Source organism: Cynocephalus volans, chromosome 13, assembly GCF_027409185.1.
Source record: "Cynocephalus volans isolate mCynVol1 chromosome 13, mCynVol1.pri, whole genome shotgun sequence".
Taxonomy (NCBI): domain Eukaryota; kingdom Metazoa; phylum Chordata; class Mammalia; order Dermoptera; family Cynocephalidae; genus Cynocephalus; species Cynocephalus volans.
In genome coordinates this window covers 52,537,063-52,549,904 of record NC_084472.1, presented here as the reverse complement: position 1 = coordinate 52,549,904, position 12,842 = coordinate 52,537,063, and the positions used below count along the sequence as shown (strand labels likewise).

General features: G+C 46.9%; 1 protein-coding gene across 1 annotated transcript in view; it reads right to left on the bottom strand.

The window, feature by feature from the left end:
- Positions 1-1,039: 1,039 nt before the first annotated feature.
- The window catches only part of ONECUT2 (one cut homeobox 2), a 41,282-nt gene continuing 29,479 nt past the window's right edge, over positions 1,040-12,842 (bottom strand). The window contains exon 2 of the mRNA XM_063077511.1: positions 1,040-1,326. Coding sequence (XP_062933581.1) covers positions 1,040-1,326 — 287 coding nt within the window. The remainder of the gene's footprint in view (positions 1,327-12,842) is intronic.

Here is a 12,842-nt window from a genome sequence, read left to right as displayed (position 1 = left end):
CAAGAAACCAAGAAGGATACATCAATGATCTAAAAAAATCTAGATCTTTAAAATGCTGCACTTGCTCCATGTACCGTAACAGTTAAATTGGCCTCCTGAGTGTGCGTCTGCATTACGTACAAACAGAATTTGTAGCCAACTGCAAAATGTGCTTGAAGCCATATTCCCAACGATTCCCTAATGACTTCACAATAGGCTTCTTAAAAATCCAGATGCAGTGAATCCAGAACCTTCTTTATTTCTGTTTAACTTTGTTGTGCTTGATAATTTGAGCTCAAGTGAACTGATTTGGTTTTTGACGGATCCAAGACCATGTGAGATTTCCAGGAGGTAAAGAAAAGAAAATTGTAAACTGGATCAACTTAAAGCTTTCTAAACCATTCAATGAAAAGATGCCTGAGTTGGAAAAACAGGTCCTTGGATTTTTTTTTTTTTAAACTTCCATATTTAAAACTTGTGCTCAGTAATTACTGTTCTGATGTTTTTGATGTTATGGCTGTGAACTTTGGCGTACTGTGGTATAATGAGGCTAAGCACTTGGAAAGTAAATGAGGTCGTTCTTGTTGCTAGATTCTTCTCTTATTGAAGCATCTTGGAAGCCTAAACTCAGAGTCCTTACACTGGCCAAATTCCCACTCTTATTCATGGGAACTCTGACTACAAGAGGTTGACAGGAACCTAAGTTGGACTGTTGACATTTTAAGCAATCCTGAACTTGGTTGACACTATTCTGGAATTAACTCACTCCAGGAAGGCCCCATTTGGGTTTCTGGGATGCTTAGCATGCTCGGAGAACAGTGTCTGATTCAATGAGATTAATTTTCAGCTTACACTTGGACTCCATAGCCATTAAAAACAAACAAAGAACACCTGGCCTATGATTACAGCTAGAATAGAAGTTTCTTTTCAAGAGAATTGTGCTTTCAAATCACCAGTGAAGGGCCCCAGCTAAGAATCCGGTGTCTTTTTCCTTTGTGTTTTCTTTTGGTATTTGTTGTCCTCATGTGGAGGTGACTTGTGCCCAAGGGAGAGTCTTCCGTCATGCTTTGGTGCAAGTGCTGGAAGTGGCCGAGGAGCCCCCTGTGCTCAGATCGTCCTGCCACTTCTCCAGGCTGCGGCGCCGGGCATTCATGAAGAAGTTGCTGACAGTTGTGAGCTCCAGGCCCAGCTGCTGGGAAATGGTGATCTGCATCTCCTTTGACGGGCGTTTGTTCTCCTTGAAGATGGCGAAGAGCGTTCGGCGCTGGAGGTCGGTAAACACCAGGCGGGATTTCTTCTGCGAGTTGTTCCTGTCTTTGTTGGGTTCTTGCTCTTTGCGCTTGCATGCTTTAAGGGAAAGAGAAGGAACGGAGTTAGTGGGAGTGTGAGACCAGCCCTCAGAAGGTGATCCACGACAAACATCGACAGATTTGTACAATGAGATGCAAACCATTAAACTTTATTGTGCAAATTGCCCAGCTGCCAATAACCAGCCCTCCCAGTTCATCTCCAGGTGATGGAATGCAGCAGTGCAGCAGTGGGGGATGGGAGAAAGGAGAAAAAAGGGCTGTTCTACATCGTCTGGTTTTGAACCAACTGCGGTTGTCTCTCTCTTTTATCCCCCTGCCCCCTCACCCACTCTTAAAATTCTTTATCTCTGCAATCAGGTGCCATGATGGAAGGGAAGGCTCTGGGTCCTCAGGTGGAAGCCTGCAGAGGCACCTCCTCTTTCCTGTGTGCCCTCTACAATCGTTTACAGCTGAGTTGCAATTACCTTCTAAAACTTAAAAGTGCCCAGTTTTTCAAAATCAAAGCTTTACCCATGTGACTCTAAAAATTGTTAAAAGAATGAAATCAGGAGTGACAGAATGATGGTATCATCCTGACCTAAATCCCCTCTGTCCAGACTTTCAAAAAATTAAAACAAAACAAATAATCCAGGGAGGGAACAACTATGAAAAAATTGGTGCACCCAATTCTTATCTGGCTAGTTTGAAATGAAGCCAGAACAAGGAGATGGGGGTGAGGGTGGGGGAAGAAGCCCAAAGTTACAATGACAGGACTTTAGGATGCTGGATTGGTCAGTTAGTGTGTGTAGAGTCTCTTTAGTATAGTAGGAATGTGTACCTAGGCCTGGATTGACATATGTAGCCAGGACATTAATCTACTTGTCACCACCTTCCCGTTAACCTAGGAGGCAGTGACCAGGTCTGTGTAATATTCCCAACTGACTCTTTTTGTAGGCGTGGACACCAGAGATGCTTGGGGCGGTGATGACAAATGCATCTTTGCCCTTTCAGGGGATTTGTACATGTCACAGGCAGATTTGGTCTCTCAGAAAAGTGACCCATGAGGGTTAAATAATATAGTACATACAAATTACAACATGAAAAACATGAGAACATGTTAAAATCACTTGAAAGAGACCCCAGCTCCCCCAGGGATGTGTACAGCTTCCACAGAGCTAATGGGGAAAGGAAGGAAGGAAGAGAGGACCAGATTGGGCATTCTCCTCCAGAATCAAATGCCACTGGATGTTCTGGCCTTCAGGCTGAGAGTCTCTTCTGAACTGATATCCCCCCAGGCTAGCATTCAGGATGCTGCTTGGATGCTTTCCCATACTTCTCAAAGCCCTGGTTTGTACATTTTGCTTGCTAGTCTTTGATCAGGGCATTTCCTACTCATTGTATTCTGCATCAGCATCATGTGCAGAGGATCTGCTTCAGAATCACTCTCAGGGGACACCCTTCCAAATTTAGGTCTTAGGATCTGCTGTGATCAGAAAGATTGCATCCTCTTAAAATTCACATGTTGAAATCCTACCCCCCAAGGTGATGGTATTAGGAGGTGGGGCCTTTGGGAAGTGATCAGGTCATAAGGACAAATCCCTTACAAATGGAATTAGTGCCTTTATAATGAAGCCTGAGAGAGACCCTCGCTCCTTCCACCATGTGACACAGTGAGAAGGTGTCATCTATGAACCAGGAAACAGGCCCTCACCAGATACTGAATCTGCTAGCCTCCAGAACCATGAGAAATAAATTTCTGTTGTTTATGAACTTGAGCTTATGGTATTTTGTTGGCTACAGCAGCCTGAATGGACTAAGACAGGATTTAATCTGAGGACGAACAATCATAAAAAAGTTATCCTGGAAACTGAATACCCCCCCTGCCCAACTGGCATGTCCCCTGGTGGATGCTATGCTGTGCCCCATGAAGACATGTAAAGTAACTGCTCCTGAAATAAGCAAAGACACTCAAAGGCAGGAAGAGGATCACCTTCGATGGGAAAACCGCTGGGCTGTGTCAGCCTCGTTAAACTTTCTTCCTGATTTTTCCTTCTTTCATTTCAAAAAATAAAAGTATAAAAGTAATCACATTACCTTCAAAAATTAAACACACACACACATCCACATCCACACAAAAACAATTTGTTTCCATCTTAAAGCCTGTTCCCTTGGGGGTTGGACTTTCTCTGATGACGAGAGCTTCCCTGCAATGGGAGCTCAGACAGAAAGGCCTGACACCGGTTACTGCCGTGCCTCTCACAAGTTTCCCGGGAATGATTCCTTCTTGGCTCATCCTTGTGAGGATCTCCATTTGTGCTGGATTATGAGGACTGCTGTATGGTAACCATAACCTCATCTTGAGACCCAGTCTCTCTTGCCTGATCTCAAGACTTCCACAGCAGCAATTCTAACTTTAAGGTGCACAGGAATGAATCACCTGGAGAGCGCATCAAAATGCAAATTGTGATGCGGTCAGCCTGGGGTGGGGCCTGAGAGTCTGCATTTCCCATGAGTTCCCATGTGATTTCAATGCTGCTGCTCCACATGGCTCCTTTTGAGTAGCAAGGGTCTGCCTGATTTCTAAAATCTTGGAGGAGCACGGTGATGCGATGGGAAGCTCTGGAGCCAGATGTGCTTGGAGTCCAATCTGAGCTCCTCCACCTTCAAGTCTTGGGACCCCACAAGTTTCTTAGTCTCTTAGTGCCTGCCTTCCTCATCTGAGTAAGGAAATCATGATGCTCACCTCTGCAGAGGTTTAGGTGGGACCACGCAGGTAAATGTTCACTTCCTGCCTTCCCTTTCATTGGCTTACCCCAGTAACCCTGAGGTAGGTAAACCAGGCAGAATTATTTTCATTTTAAAAGAAAATACACAGAGACTCAGAACATGTAAGTGATGAACCTGAGGCCACATGACAGGTTTGCTGCAGACCCTGGGCAAGGATCCACCCTTCTTCTGTGCAGTGGCACCCATGCCCAACTGCATGCTAGAGGGACCTCCCTGCAGGGAAGCCTCTGGGGCTTCTCCCCAAGAGATTCTGATTTTCACTATGTGGGGCCGGATTCTGCAGTCTGTGCTTTTACAAACCTCCTCAGGCCCTTCTGAGATATGGGAACTAGTGTGCTTGACCACACTGCCATTTCAGGTCCCTACACCACCATCCTGCACCAGTCTTCTGTGATACAAGGTGCCAAGGCTTCATCTGGAGGATTCTGAATAAACAGTGGTGCACGATGATCTCTTGGTAACAAAAGCTGAGCACATATCTTCTGCAAACATTGTCTGAGATCTTCTGTCAATTCATGCTCTTTTGGATTAACCATACAGCCCTCAATTTTCATACCAATATTGATTATTCTTCAGATGATGCTGTATTTGTGCTTTCAATAGGGTGATGGTCCACAGTACAGGTCCACACTGGATTGTCAGATTGTATTTGGTGAGATATACATATATTTTAAATAAGATAAATTTTTCAAGCCACTGGGTTCCCAGGGCGAAATAATAAGGGGGTGGGGAGGGATCTAGTCTCAGGTACAAGCTCCTCTCTGAGCTCTTGAAACACCAACTTGCCTTTTCCCGGTGGTCAGTATATTTGTCTCCGTCAGGGAGTCAGAAACAGGATAAAGAAAATGCATCTCCAGGGATGTGCTACGTCCCTGCAACTGACCCTTCCAAACCAGAAGAGAGGACTTGTCCATACTATTGATCCTTTCTCCACGCCTCTCCAACCCCAACCCCCTACATGGCCAGGTCCAACGTGCCTTAAGAGTGGCTGTTCCTGGGCACTCCAGGAACTCAGCTGTCCTCTGACACCCAAGCTAACTGGCTCTGCACTCTGTCCACTGCCCACCCGAAGGCAGCACAAAGGTGTGTGATCAGAGACACGTGGGAAAGTTTATCAAGCCAGGGATGATTCACCTCCAGAGGGGACCCACGAGAGGTGGGACAGACTGAAGGATGGTTGGAGAGAATGGAGAAAAATACTGAGGAGGGCAGGAAAAGCGAAGCATCTTCCTGTGCTTTCCTTTCTCTCTTGGCTTGGGAAGGGGCCTTGGTGCCGACTGCAGAGGTCAGTAACCAAGTGGTTTCTCTTACAGAAAAGGCTGGTTTTCACCCACCACGAATGTTTGTCCCAGTGACAAAGGTCTTTGGACATCTGCATGCTGAAGGACGAAGTGCTGCTGGAAGCCAGGGCCTCTGTGCTGGTGGGGAGGGGAAGGAAGGAGAGTGTGCTGGTAGGAACAGGGCCGCCTCTGCCTGTTGACTGCCCTGGTTCTCTGCGCTTCCCTGAGAAGGCCCGTGTCCAGACCGTGTGACCTCAGGGGTATATGTGTGTAAGGGTGAAGAGGGTAGTATCTGGATGGTTCGCCGACAGATATGGGTTGGTGGGGGAGGGCCATCCTGGAGCCACAGTTCACCTTGACACCTGGTCCCAGAGGGGCAGTGGCTTTAGTTCTTCAACACATCTGAACATCTTTTACCTCCCAAAACATGGTCCTCATCACAGACTCATAAAACTTTAGGGTTTCTTGCCGTGTCTTGGGGCTGTCAGTTTCACGTGGGGAACTGGAGGCCCAGTGAGGTGAGTCACAGCTGAAGCCAAGGTCTGGATCTCCCATCAGGACTTTCTTTCCCCAACATTTTTGCTCAGGGCAGGGCAGGGAGTGGGGGATGCAGACTTGTGGATTCTCACTTACAGTTGATGAAGGTTCAGCGATACAGGTTTTTTAGGGTGACGCAGTGTTGAAGCCTGGATTCGGACTAGGAAAAGCCCTTCCCAGCCTCCCTAGTTACTGGGGAGCTTGTGAAGTAAGAGAGCTCCAATGCCGGGTCAGGATTCTCTGATCCCCCCTGCTCTGGAGATGAAACTCCCCACAGTACTTGAATTTTGCACCACGAGTTCAGATCCTCGCTGAACAATCTTTTCTGTATTGGGCCGGGACCTTTCCATTTGTTTTTGGAGGGCTCAGCCTGATGATTTGCTACAGAATTATTAGTACTGGAATTATTGGGGCTCCTGCACAATAGCCCTGATAGACAGGAAAGGAAAATAGCTAATACAAATGAATTATAACCCTAAGACTGGAAAGCTATGGTCCTTATTTATAGTTTTATTTTTCTTGAGGCAACTAATGGAGAGGGAAGACTAAAATGGATAAGTATGAAGCAGTTCCTCATCAGACCTTAGTTCAGAGCCCAGTTTTGCCATTAACTAGATACATGAACATGGTAAGGTCACTTTGCTCCCGGGGCATCCATTTCCCTGGTGGTGGCAATACCGAAAATGATTGCCCAGTCCTTCCCATCTTTGTGTTGGATTTGTCTTCCATGGTCTTCCCCAACTGTATGGTGCAATTTTACTTATTTTCTGAAACCAAAGTGAATGAGGTCTTTCTTGACACCCACTCTCACCTCTCCTCCATTGCTCAGAAGAATTATGTAAACTGTAGGCTGTAACATGCAAGCCGTTATAACACTGCTATATGTTAAATGAGTCCCTAAAAGTTCATGTACTGGAAACTTAATCCCCATTGTAACAATGTTAAGCGGGTGGGAAATCCAATTATGGTATTTGAAAGGGGGGTCCTGTAAGAGCGATTAGCATGTGAAGATTGTGCTCTCTGAATCAACGGATCCACTCATGGAGCAATGGGTGTGGTTCTGATGCCTTTATAAGGAGAGCCAGTGAGGAGTTAACTCTCTCTTGCTCAGCCCGTTCTCCCCATGTGACACCCTGGTTGCCACAGGAAGGCCCTCACCAGATGTGTTCTTGGACTTCCTCGTCTCCAACACTGTAAGAAATAAAGGTCAGTTCTTTATAAATTACCCACTTCCAGGTATTGTGGTATAAGCAACAGAAAGGGTCTGATACAAACACAATCCATTCTGCCTCTGAAGGGCCCTCTTGGTCAGGCACCTCTTTTAGGCTACTTACCCCATGTACCGAGTCGAGAATGGAATCAGGAGGTGGATTCTCTTCCCTCCCAGACTAGAAGCTGCAGGGCTTGGGGAGTAGCATGTTTCATGGTTTGGTCCACCTAGTAGCAGTCCTAGCGGGTGCTCACGAATTACTGGCTGGGGAAGACAGGCTGAGCAAGCCCTGAGTTGAGTCAGCAGCAGGGCAAGTGTGGTCTGATTTGGTCTCCAGTGTCTGGAGACGCTAGCTTGGCTTCTCATCTCTGATCTTTCACATTTAGTTTTTAAACTCACATCTCTCCTTTTTCCTCTCAACTCTTGCTTATTTCTTTTCCATGAGCTTTCTGGCACATCCCTGTCCTCCCAGGATCCAGCTGCCCTCCCTCTGCCCTCAGCACTTTTGTTTCCCTCCTCCCCACCCACCTCCCAGCCACTCCCACTTGGCATGTCCCCCACACAGCCAACCTCACTTCCTGTGTGGACCCTGTTAGCACAGGGAGTCCTGCAGCAATGACTCTTCCTTTCACCCTCCTCCCTGAAACTACAAGCTTGGGGGCCAAAGACAGGTCCTTACAGAGAGCCGTGGGGAAGGGAGCGGGATCTGGCTCCTCAAGCAAAACACAGCATGGGAAAGATGCTCGGGGCTGGGCAAGGGGAAAGCCAGTCCTGAAGGGGAAATCTCGAAGCAGCCCCTTCTCACTGCTGGCTGGTGCTGGAGGCCCGCTGCTTTAGCTTCATCAGGCTGGTCGAAGGCTTAACCCTGCCAGACTGAAACACTGCCCCCTTTCCCCTGGGAAAAAGGCCACTCTACCCTCCACCCCTACCCCAGCCCACCCCACAGTCATTCTGCCCCTCCATATGAATGAGAAACAGGATCCTCAAATAGGCTTTGAGAGGAAGGAGCGGAGGGAATGGAGACTTATGGGAAAGAGGTGCCACCAAAGGGGCAAAGCAACCCCACAGAGGGTGTGAGGCAGACCAACCGCAAAAATGGCCCCAGTTCTTCCCCTCCCAATATCTACATGTCTTGCAATGTAACTGCAGCTCCTCTAGCAAGAGGTGGAGCTTATTCTCCTTTCTTGTGGATCTGGCTGGCCTGATGACTTGCTTTGGCACGAAGTGACAGTAATGTGGTAGAAGTGACAGTGTGGCAGTTCTGTGGTAGTTAAGATGCTGTGTGCTTCGTTCATGCTCTTGGAACTCTGCCTTGCTGCAGAGTGAAGAAGCCCAGGCCAGCCTGCTGGAGGAGATGGGCTGCCCCAGCCCAGGTCGGGCAACACGGCTGCCAATTGCAGATGCACAAGGGAGTCCAGCTGAGACCCACTGCGGGTGTCCTGGGTCAGCAGAACTGCCCAGCCAACCCACATAATCCTGAGCAAAAACACTCGTTCCTTGTTTTATGTCCCTCATCCTGTGGCTGTGTGTCATGCAGCACTACTGTGGCAATAGATAACTGACATAAAAGCCAAGAGCAACGCTTGCCTTCCTGCCCAGAGGGTGAGTTGAATGTAGAGTAAGAAGCCTCAGCTGGAAGTGGACACCTGGTTTGCAATTTCATGCTGGCCCTTTCCTAGCTGTATGACTTTGAGCTTCATCTTCATCTATAAAGTGAGATACTAACGCCCACCACTCTAGGACACCAAGAGGCTAGCTGTAACACTTGGCATACAGTAGGTACTCAGTAAATGTGAACATTCTTTCTTCTTTCATAGAGAAAGAAGAAAGAAGGTGTTTAAAAAGGTGAGGTTAAGAATTCACAATTTGGGCCGAGCCCGTGGCGCACTCGGTAGAGTGCTGCGCTGGGAGCGCGGCGACGCTCCCGCCGCGGGTTCGGATCCTATATAGGAATGACCGGTGCACTCACTGGCTGAGTGCCGGTCACGAAAAAAATGACCAAAAAAAAAAAAAAAAAAAAAAAAAAAGAATTCACAATTTGAAATAATTTTCCAGGTCTGATTCAACAGTAGATGAACTGCCCAAAGGGCTAATGCAAATAAAAGGTAAAATAAAGATTTTTGTTTTCCTTGTAAAGTTGTCTCATAGCCAACTCCCAGCCTCATACAAGAGATAAGACTCTGATGAGTTTTTACATACATGTCAGAGATCTTAATAGGTTTTGGACCACTGGTGTTTCTATAACATCACTAATTTATGTTCAAATACATTCTACATATGATAGGTATTGTTAGCCCATAATAAATAATGCACAAGTGCTCTGTTCTCCTTGCATTCAGTAAATACTTTCCTTGAATAGTTCAATATGATCTTGCCAGGGCATCGGGTGGGGGTGGGGAAGGAAATATCCAGGGTGTGCATTTGTCAGCAGACACTTAACCTCCAAGTATATGGGTTTGAAAACTATGCCTACAGGAGAATCCTTTTCATCTTTTAGCTGGAGAGCCCACAGCTGCCCCTCTTGAAGGGCTGTGCAAAGGGGGAGTGTAGCCCTCTCCAGCAAGGAGGGCACACTCCAGGGAGAACCCAAGGGCTACAGTTGTGTTGGGAAGGTCAATGGAGGCAAACAACTGGGGTTGCTCTGGAAAAATCAACTACAAAAGTAAGTTCACATTTGTACATCCTGCCTTGTTTCCCAAGGGGGAAAAAAAAAAAACCCTATGGGTTTTTGAGGTAAGAAGAAGGAAAATAAACTCCCTTACTTTCTGCTCTGAAGAGGTGGCTCTTGGTACTGACAGAATCCAGGCCTCTGGGAGAGGCAATGGTGTCCAGGAAAGCACTCTTCCTCTGGAACTAATTTGCATATTCGAGAGACTTTAAAACAAGAATAGGATCCCTTGCATTCAAACAAGGAAGCAAGAAAACAGAAGGATTACATACTCTGACAGTACACATTTAATGCTCAGCAAACCATCAGTGCTGGTAAATCTCGGGGCCAGCAAAGGTACAGGTGCCAGCACATTGAACAGGGACCTGAGAGGAGAGGTGCTGATCACTCACCTGGGAGGAGGGAGGAATTGAAGAGGGGCAGGGGCTATTCAAAAATCACTACTTGATTATTTTGTGCTCCCCAAATTTTGGACACTATAAATAGTTCAGTTAGACACCTTGAAGCTTTCCTTGCTTCTCTGTGGTTCCTGCCTATCACCAAAGGCCACCTTGGTCCAGATAACCATGGAGCCAGAACCGTGAACTTGGCCCCAAGAGCTAAACTCTAATTTCACCCTCATTTCTCCAAATGTCCCTGGCCTGAATCAGATGGAAAACTTAATGGCTTTGTCTCAAGGTTGAGAGCTGGCTTTCCTCAGAAACTCAGTCTTCACGTACCACGTGCCAACCCACTCAGGCAGTGGAGTCCGTGACATCCAGACCAACATCCTCTTGGGAGGCCAAGAGCAGAGACAGGCAGAACGCTGCACAAATGGACTTGGAGTCATTCCTGGTTGTTGGATTTCTCTCCCTTCCTTTTATTCCCTTCTAACTGTGGGTGTGGGCAAAGCCCTGGCAAGACAAACTGCTAAACCATTTGGCATATTATCCTGGACAGCCAAGGTACTCTGGGGTGAACAACCTCCATGCTAATCAGAGCACTGCTGATTAGAGAAAGTATCATCTGCGGGAGGATGGGGGAGCCACAGGGAAAGAGGAGACAAAGGAGAGAGGAGGGAGAAGGAAAAAGAGAGCAGGAGGGGCCCTGTACACACGAGCATGCGCACTCCCCTCATTCTGGAGTCTCTGGAGGGAGGAGGTCATGTCCCCAAGTTCAGAGATGCCCAGGAGTCTCGGTGCCATGCATGAATGTCTGAGCCGTGCCTCAGGCTTCACCTCTGACATGGGGCAAATTTCTGACCACGTGGGAATTTTCTGCAGTATCCTCCTCCTCTCATTTGGAAAATGTGGATGATAAATGATAAACCTCGGCTCTTTCTCCACATTGTCACCCCTCTTTCTCTTGGGTTTTGGGAGGGTGCTATGGTTTGAATGTGTCCCCCAAAGTTCATGTGTTAGAAACTATCTCCAATGCAACAGTGTTTAGGGGTGGGACCTTTAAGAGGTGATAAGCTCATAAATGTATTGATGTCACTATTTTGAAAGTGGATTTGACGTAAAAGCAAGTTTGGCCCTCTCTTGGTCTCTCTCGCTTGCTCTCTAGCCATTTGATACCTTCTCCCATGTTACGACACAACAAAAGGCCCTCACCAGATTCTGGCACCTGATCTTGAACTTCCCAGACTCCAGAAGTATGAGAAATAAATTTCTTTTCTTTATAAGTTACCCAGCTTGTTACAGCAGCACAAAATGGACTAAGACAGAGGGTTATAAGCAAGTTGGTCTTGACAAGCATTATAGCAACTCCCCAATGTCCACTTACTGTCAAAGGAAAGGCAGACAGCAAGCAACCAGTCTCAGTTCCTGTGTCTCAAAGACATTCTCTGGAGAAAACAGGTGTTATTTCTGTCCCTATTTTTACTTTCAGTGCAAAGTCACTGAAGGGTACTCAGAAAATGAGGGCTCTTAGATGTCTAACAACTTGCTTATACAGAAACAGGGCCTCACAAAGGTGGCCCCAGTGGGCAAATCTCCCAAAGGAAGGTGCAGGCGGCCGCGGCCTGAGTTGCCCCAGGGCTCCCCCTGCTGGCTCACCCCTGCAGGTGCTGCCTGTGGGAGTACCCTGGCTGGAATGCTGGAGCTTGCACAGAGTTGGGGTGCACTTCTTGCCTCCACTTCCCTTCAGATGAAGCTCTGAGAGCAAAAGTAAGGAGCCCCATCTTCTAACAGCAGATGGTCCAGGACTGCTGGTAAAACCACAGAGTCCTAGAATGGCAGAACTTTAGAGATCATTTGGTCCAATCCCCTATTATAGAGATAAGGAAACCAGAACTCCCACAAGTGACATAATTTGCCCAACACTGACCACAGCTAGACAGTAATAGAGCCCTGAGAACCCAGGTGCCCTCCTGTCTAGTCCAGTGGGGCCTTTATTTCTCACCCACCTATTAGAATAACTCGGGGTACTCAGCCTTCAAAATCATAATTCCTGGTCAACTATTCTGCCTGTACAGAAGCCTGGCAAAGCTCTGCCGCATAGCAGCAGTCCTCTGAGCCATCAGGGAGTCTTCAATTGCTAAAACAAATATTTAATTCTGGATGGAAACATCTGGCTTAAAACGGCTAGAAGAGCCTAGGGCAGCCTCTCCAACTTCCCACTACAATAGTCTCAAAGACCTAGAATAAACGAAAAACTTACCGCACTGAAAATTAGGTCTGCAGTCGACCTGTCTTGGGCATTTCTGAGGAATTTTCATCTAAACACAAGGTCAATGGAACTGTACTGAAAAATAGCATCTGGTTTGAAAAAATAACATGCAAGTCCTCCAACTGTTCAGAAATTTAAATTTAGCAGCCATCAATTCTACTTGGTAGGTGCTGCCTTTTGAAACAGCTAGAGTGCTATTCATTCCCCTCCACTTGCCAATTGAGAACTGCAACTCTCAGAAAACAACCGGAGAGAAGAAATCTAGGCAATTAGAGGGTGGAGGGGGAGGGAATGGGGGAAGGGGAGAGGCTGGACAAGGGGCATAGAGAATAATTATGATTTGTAACAATATATATGCTAATAATACTGATTTAATTCAACATATCTCAATGTTCAACCCCCCAAATATGTATAATCGATTTTGATTCAATAAATAAAATTAA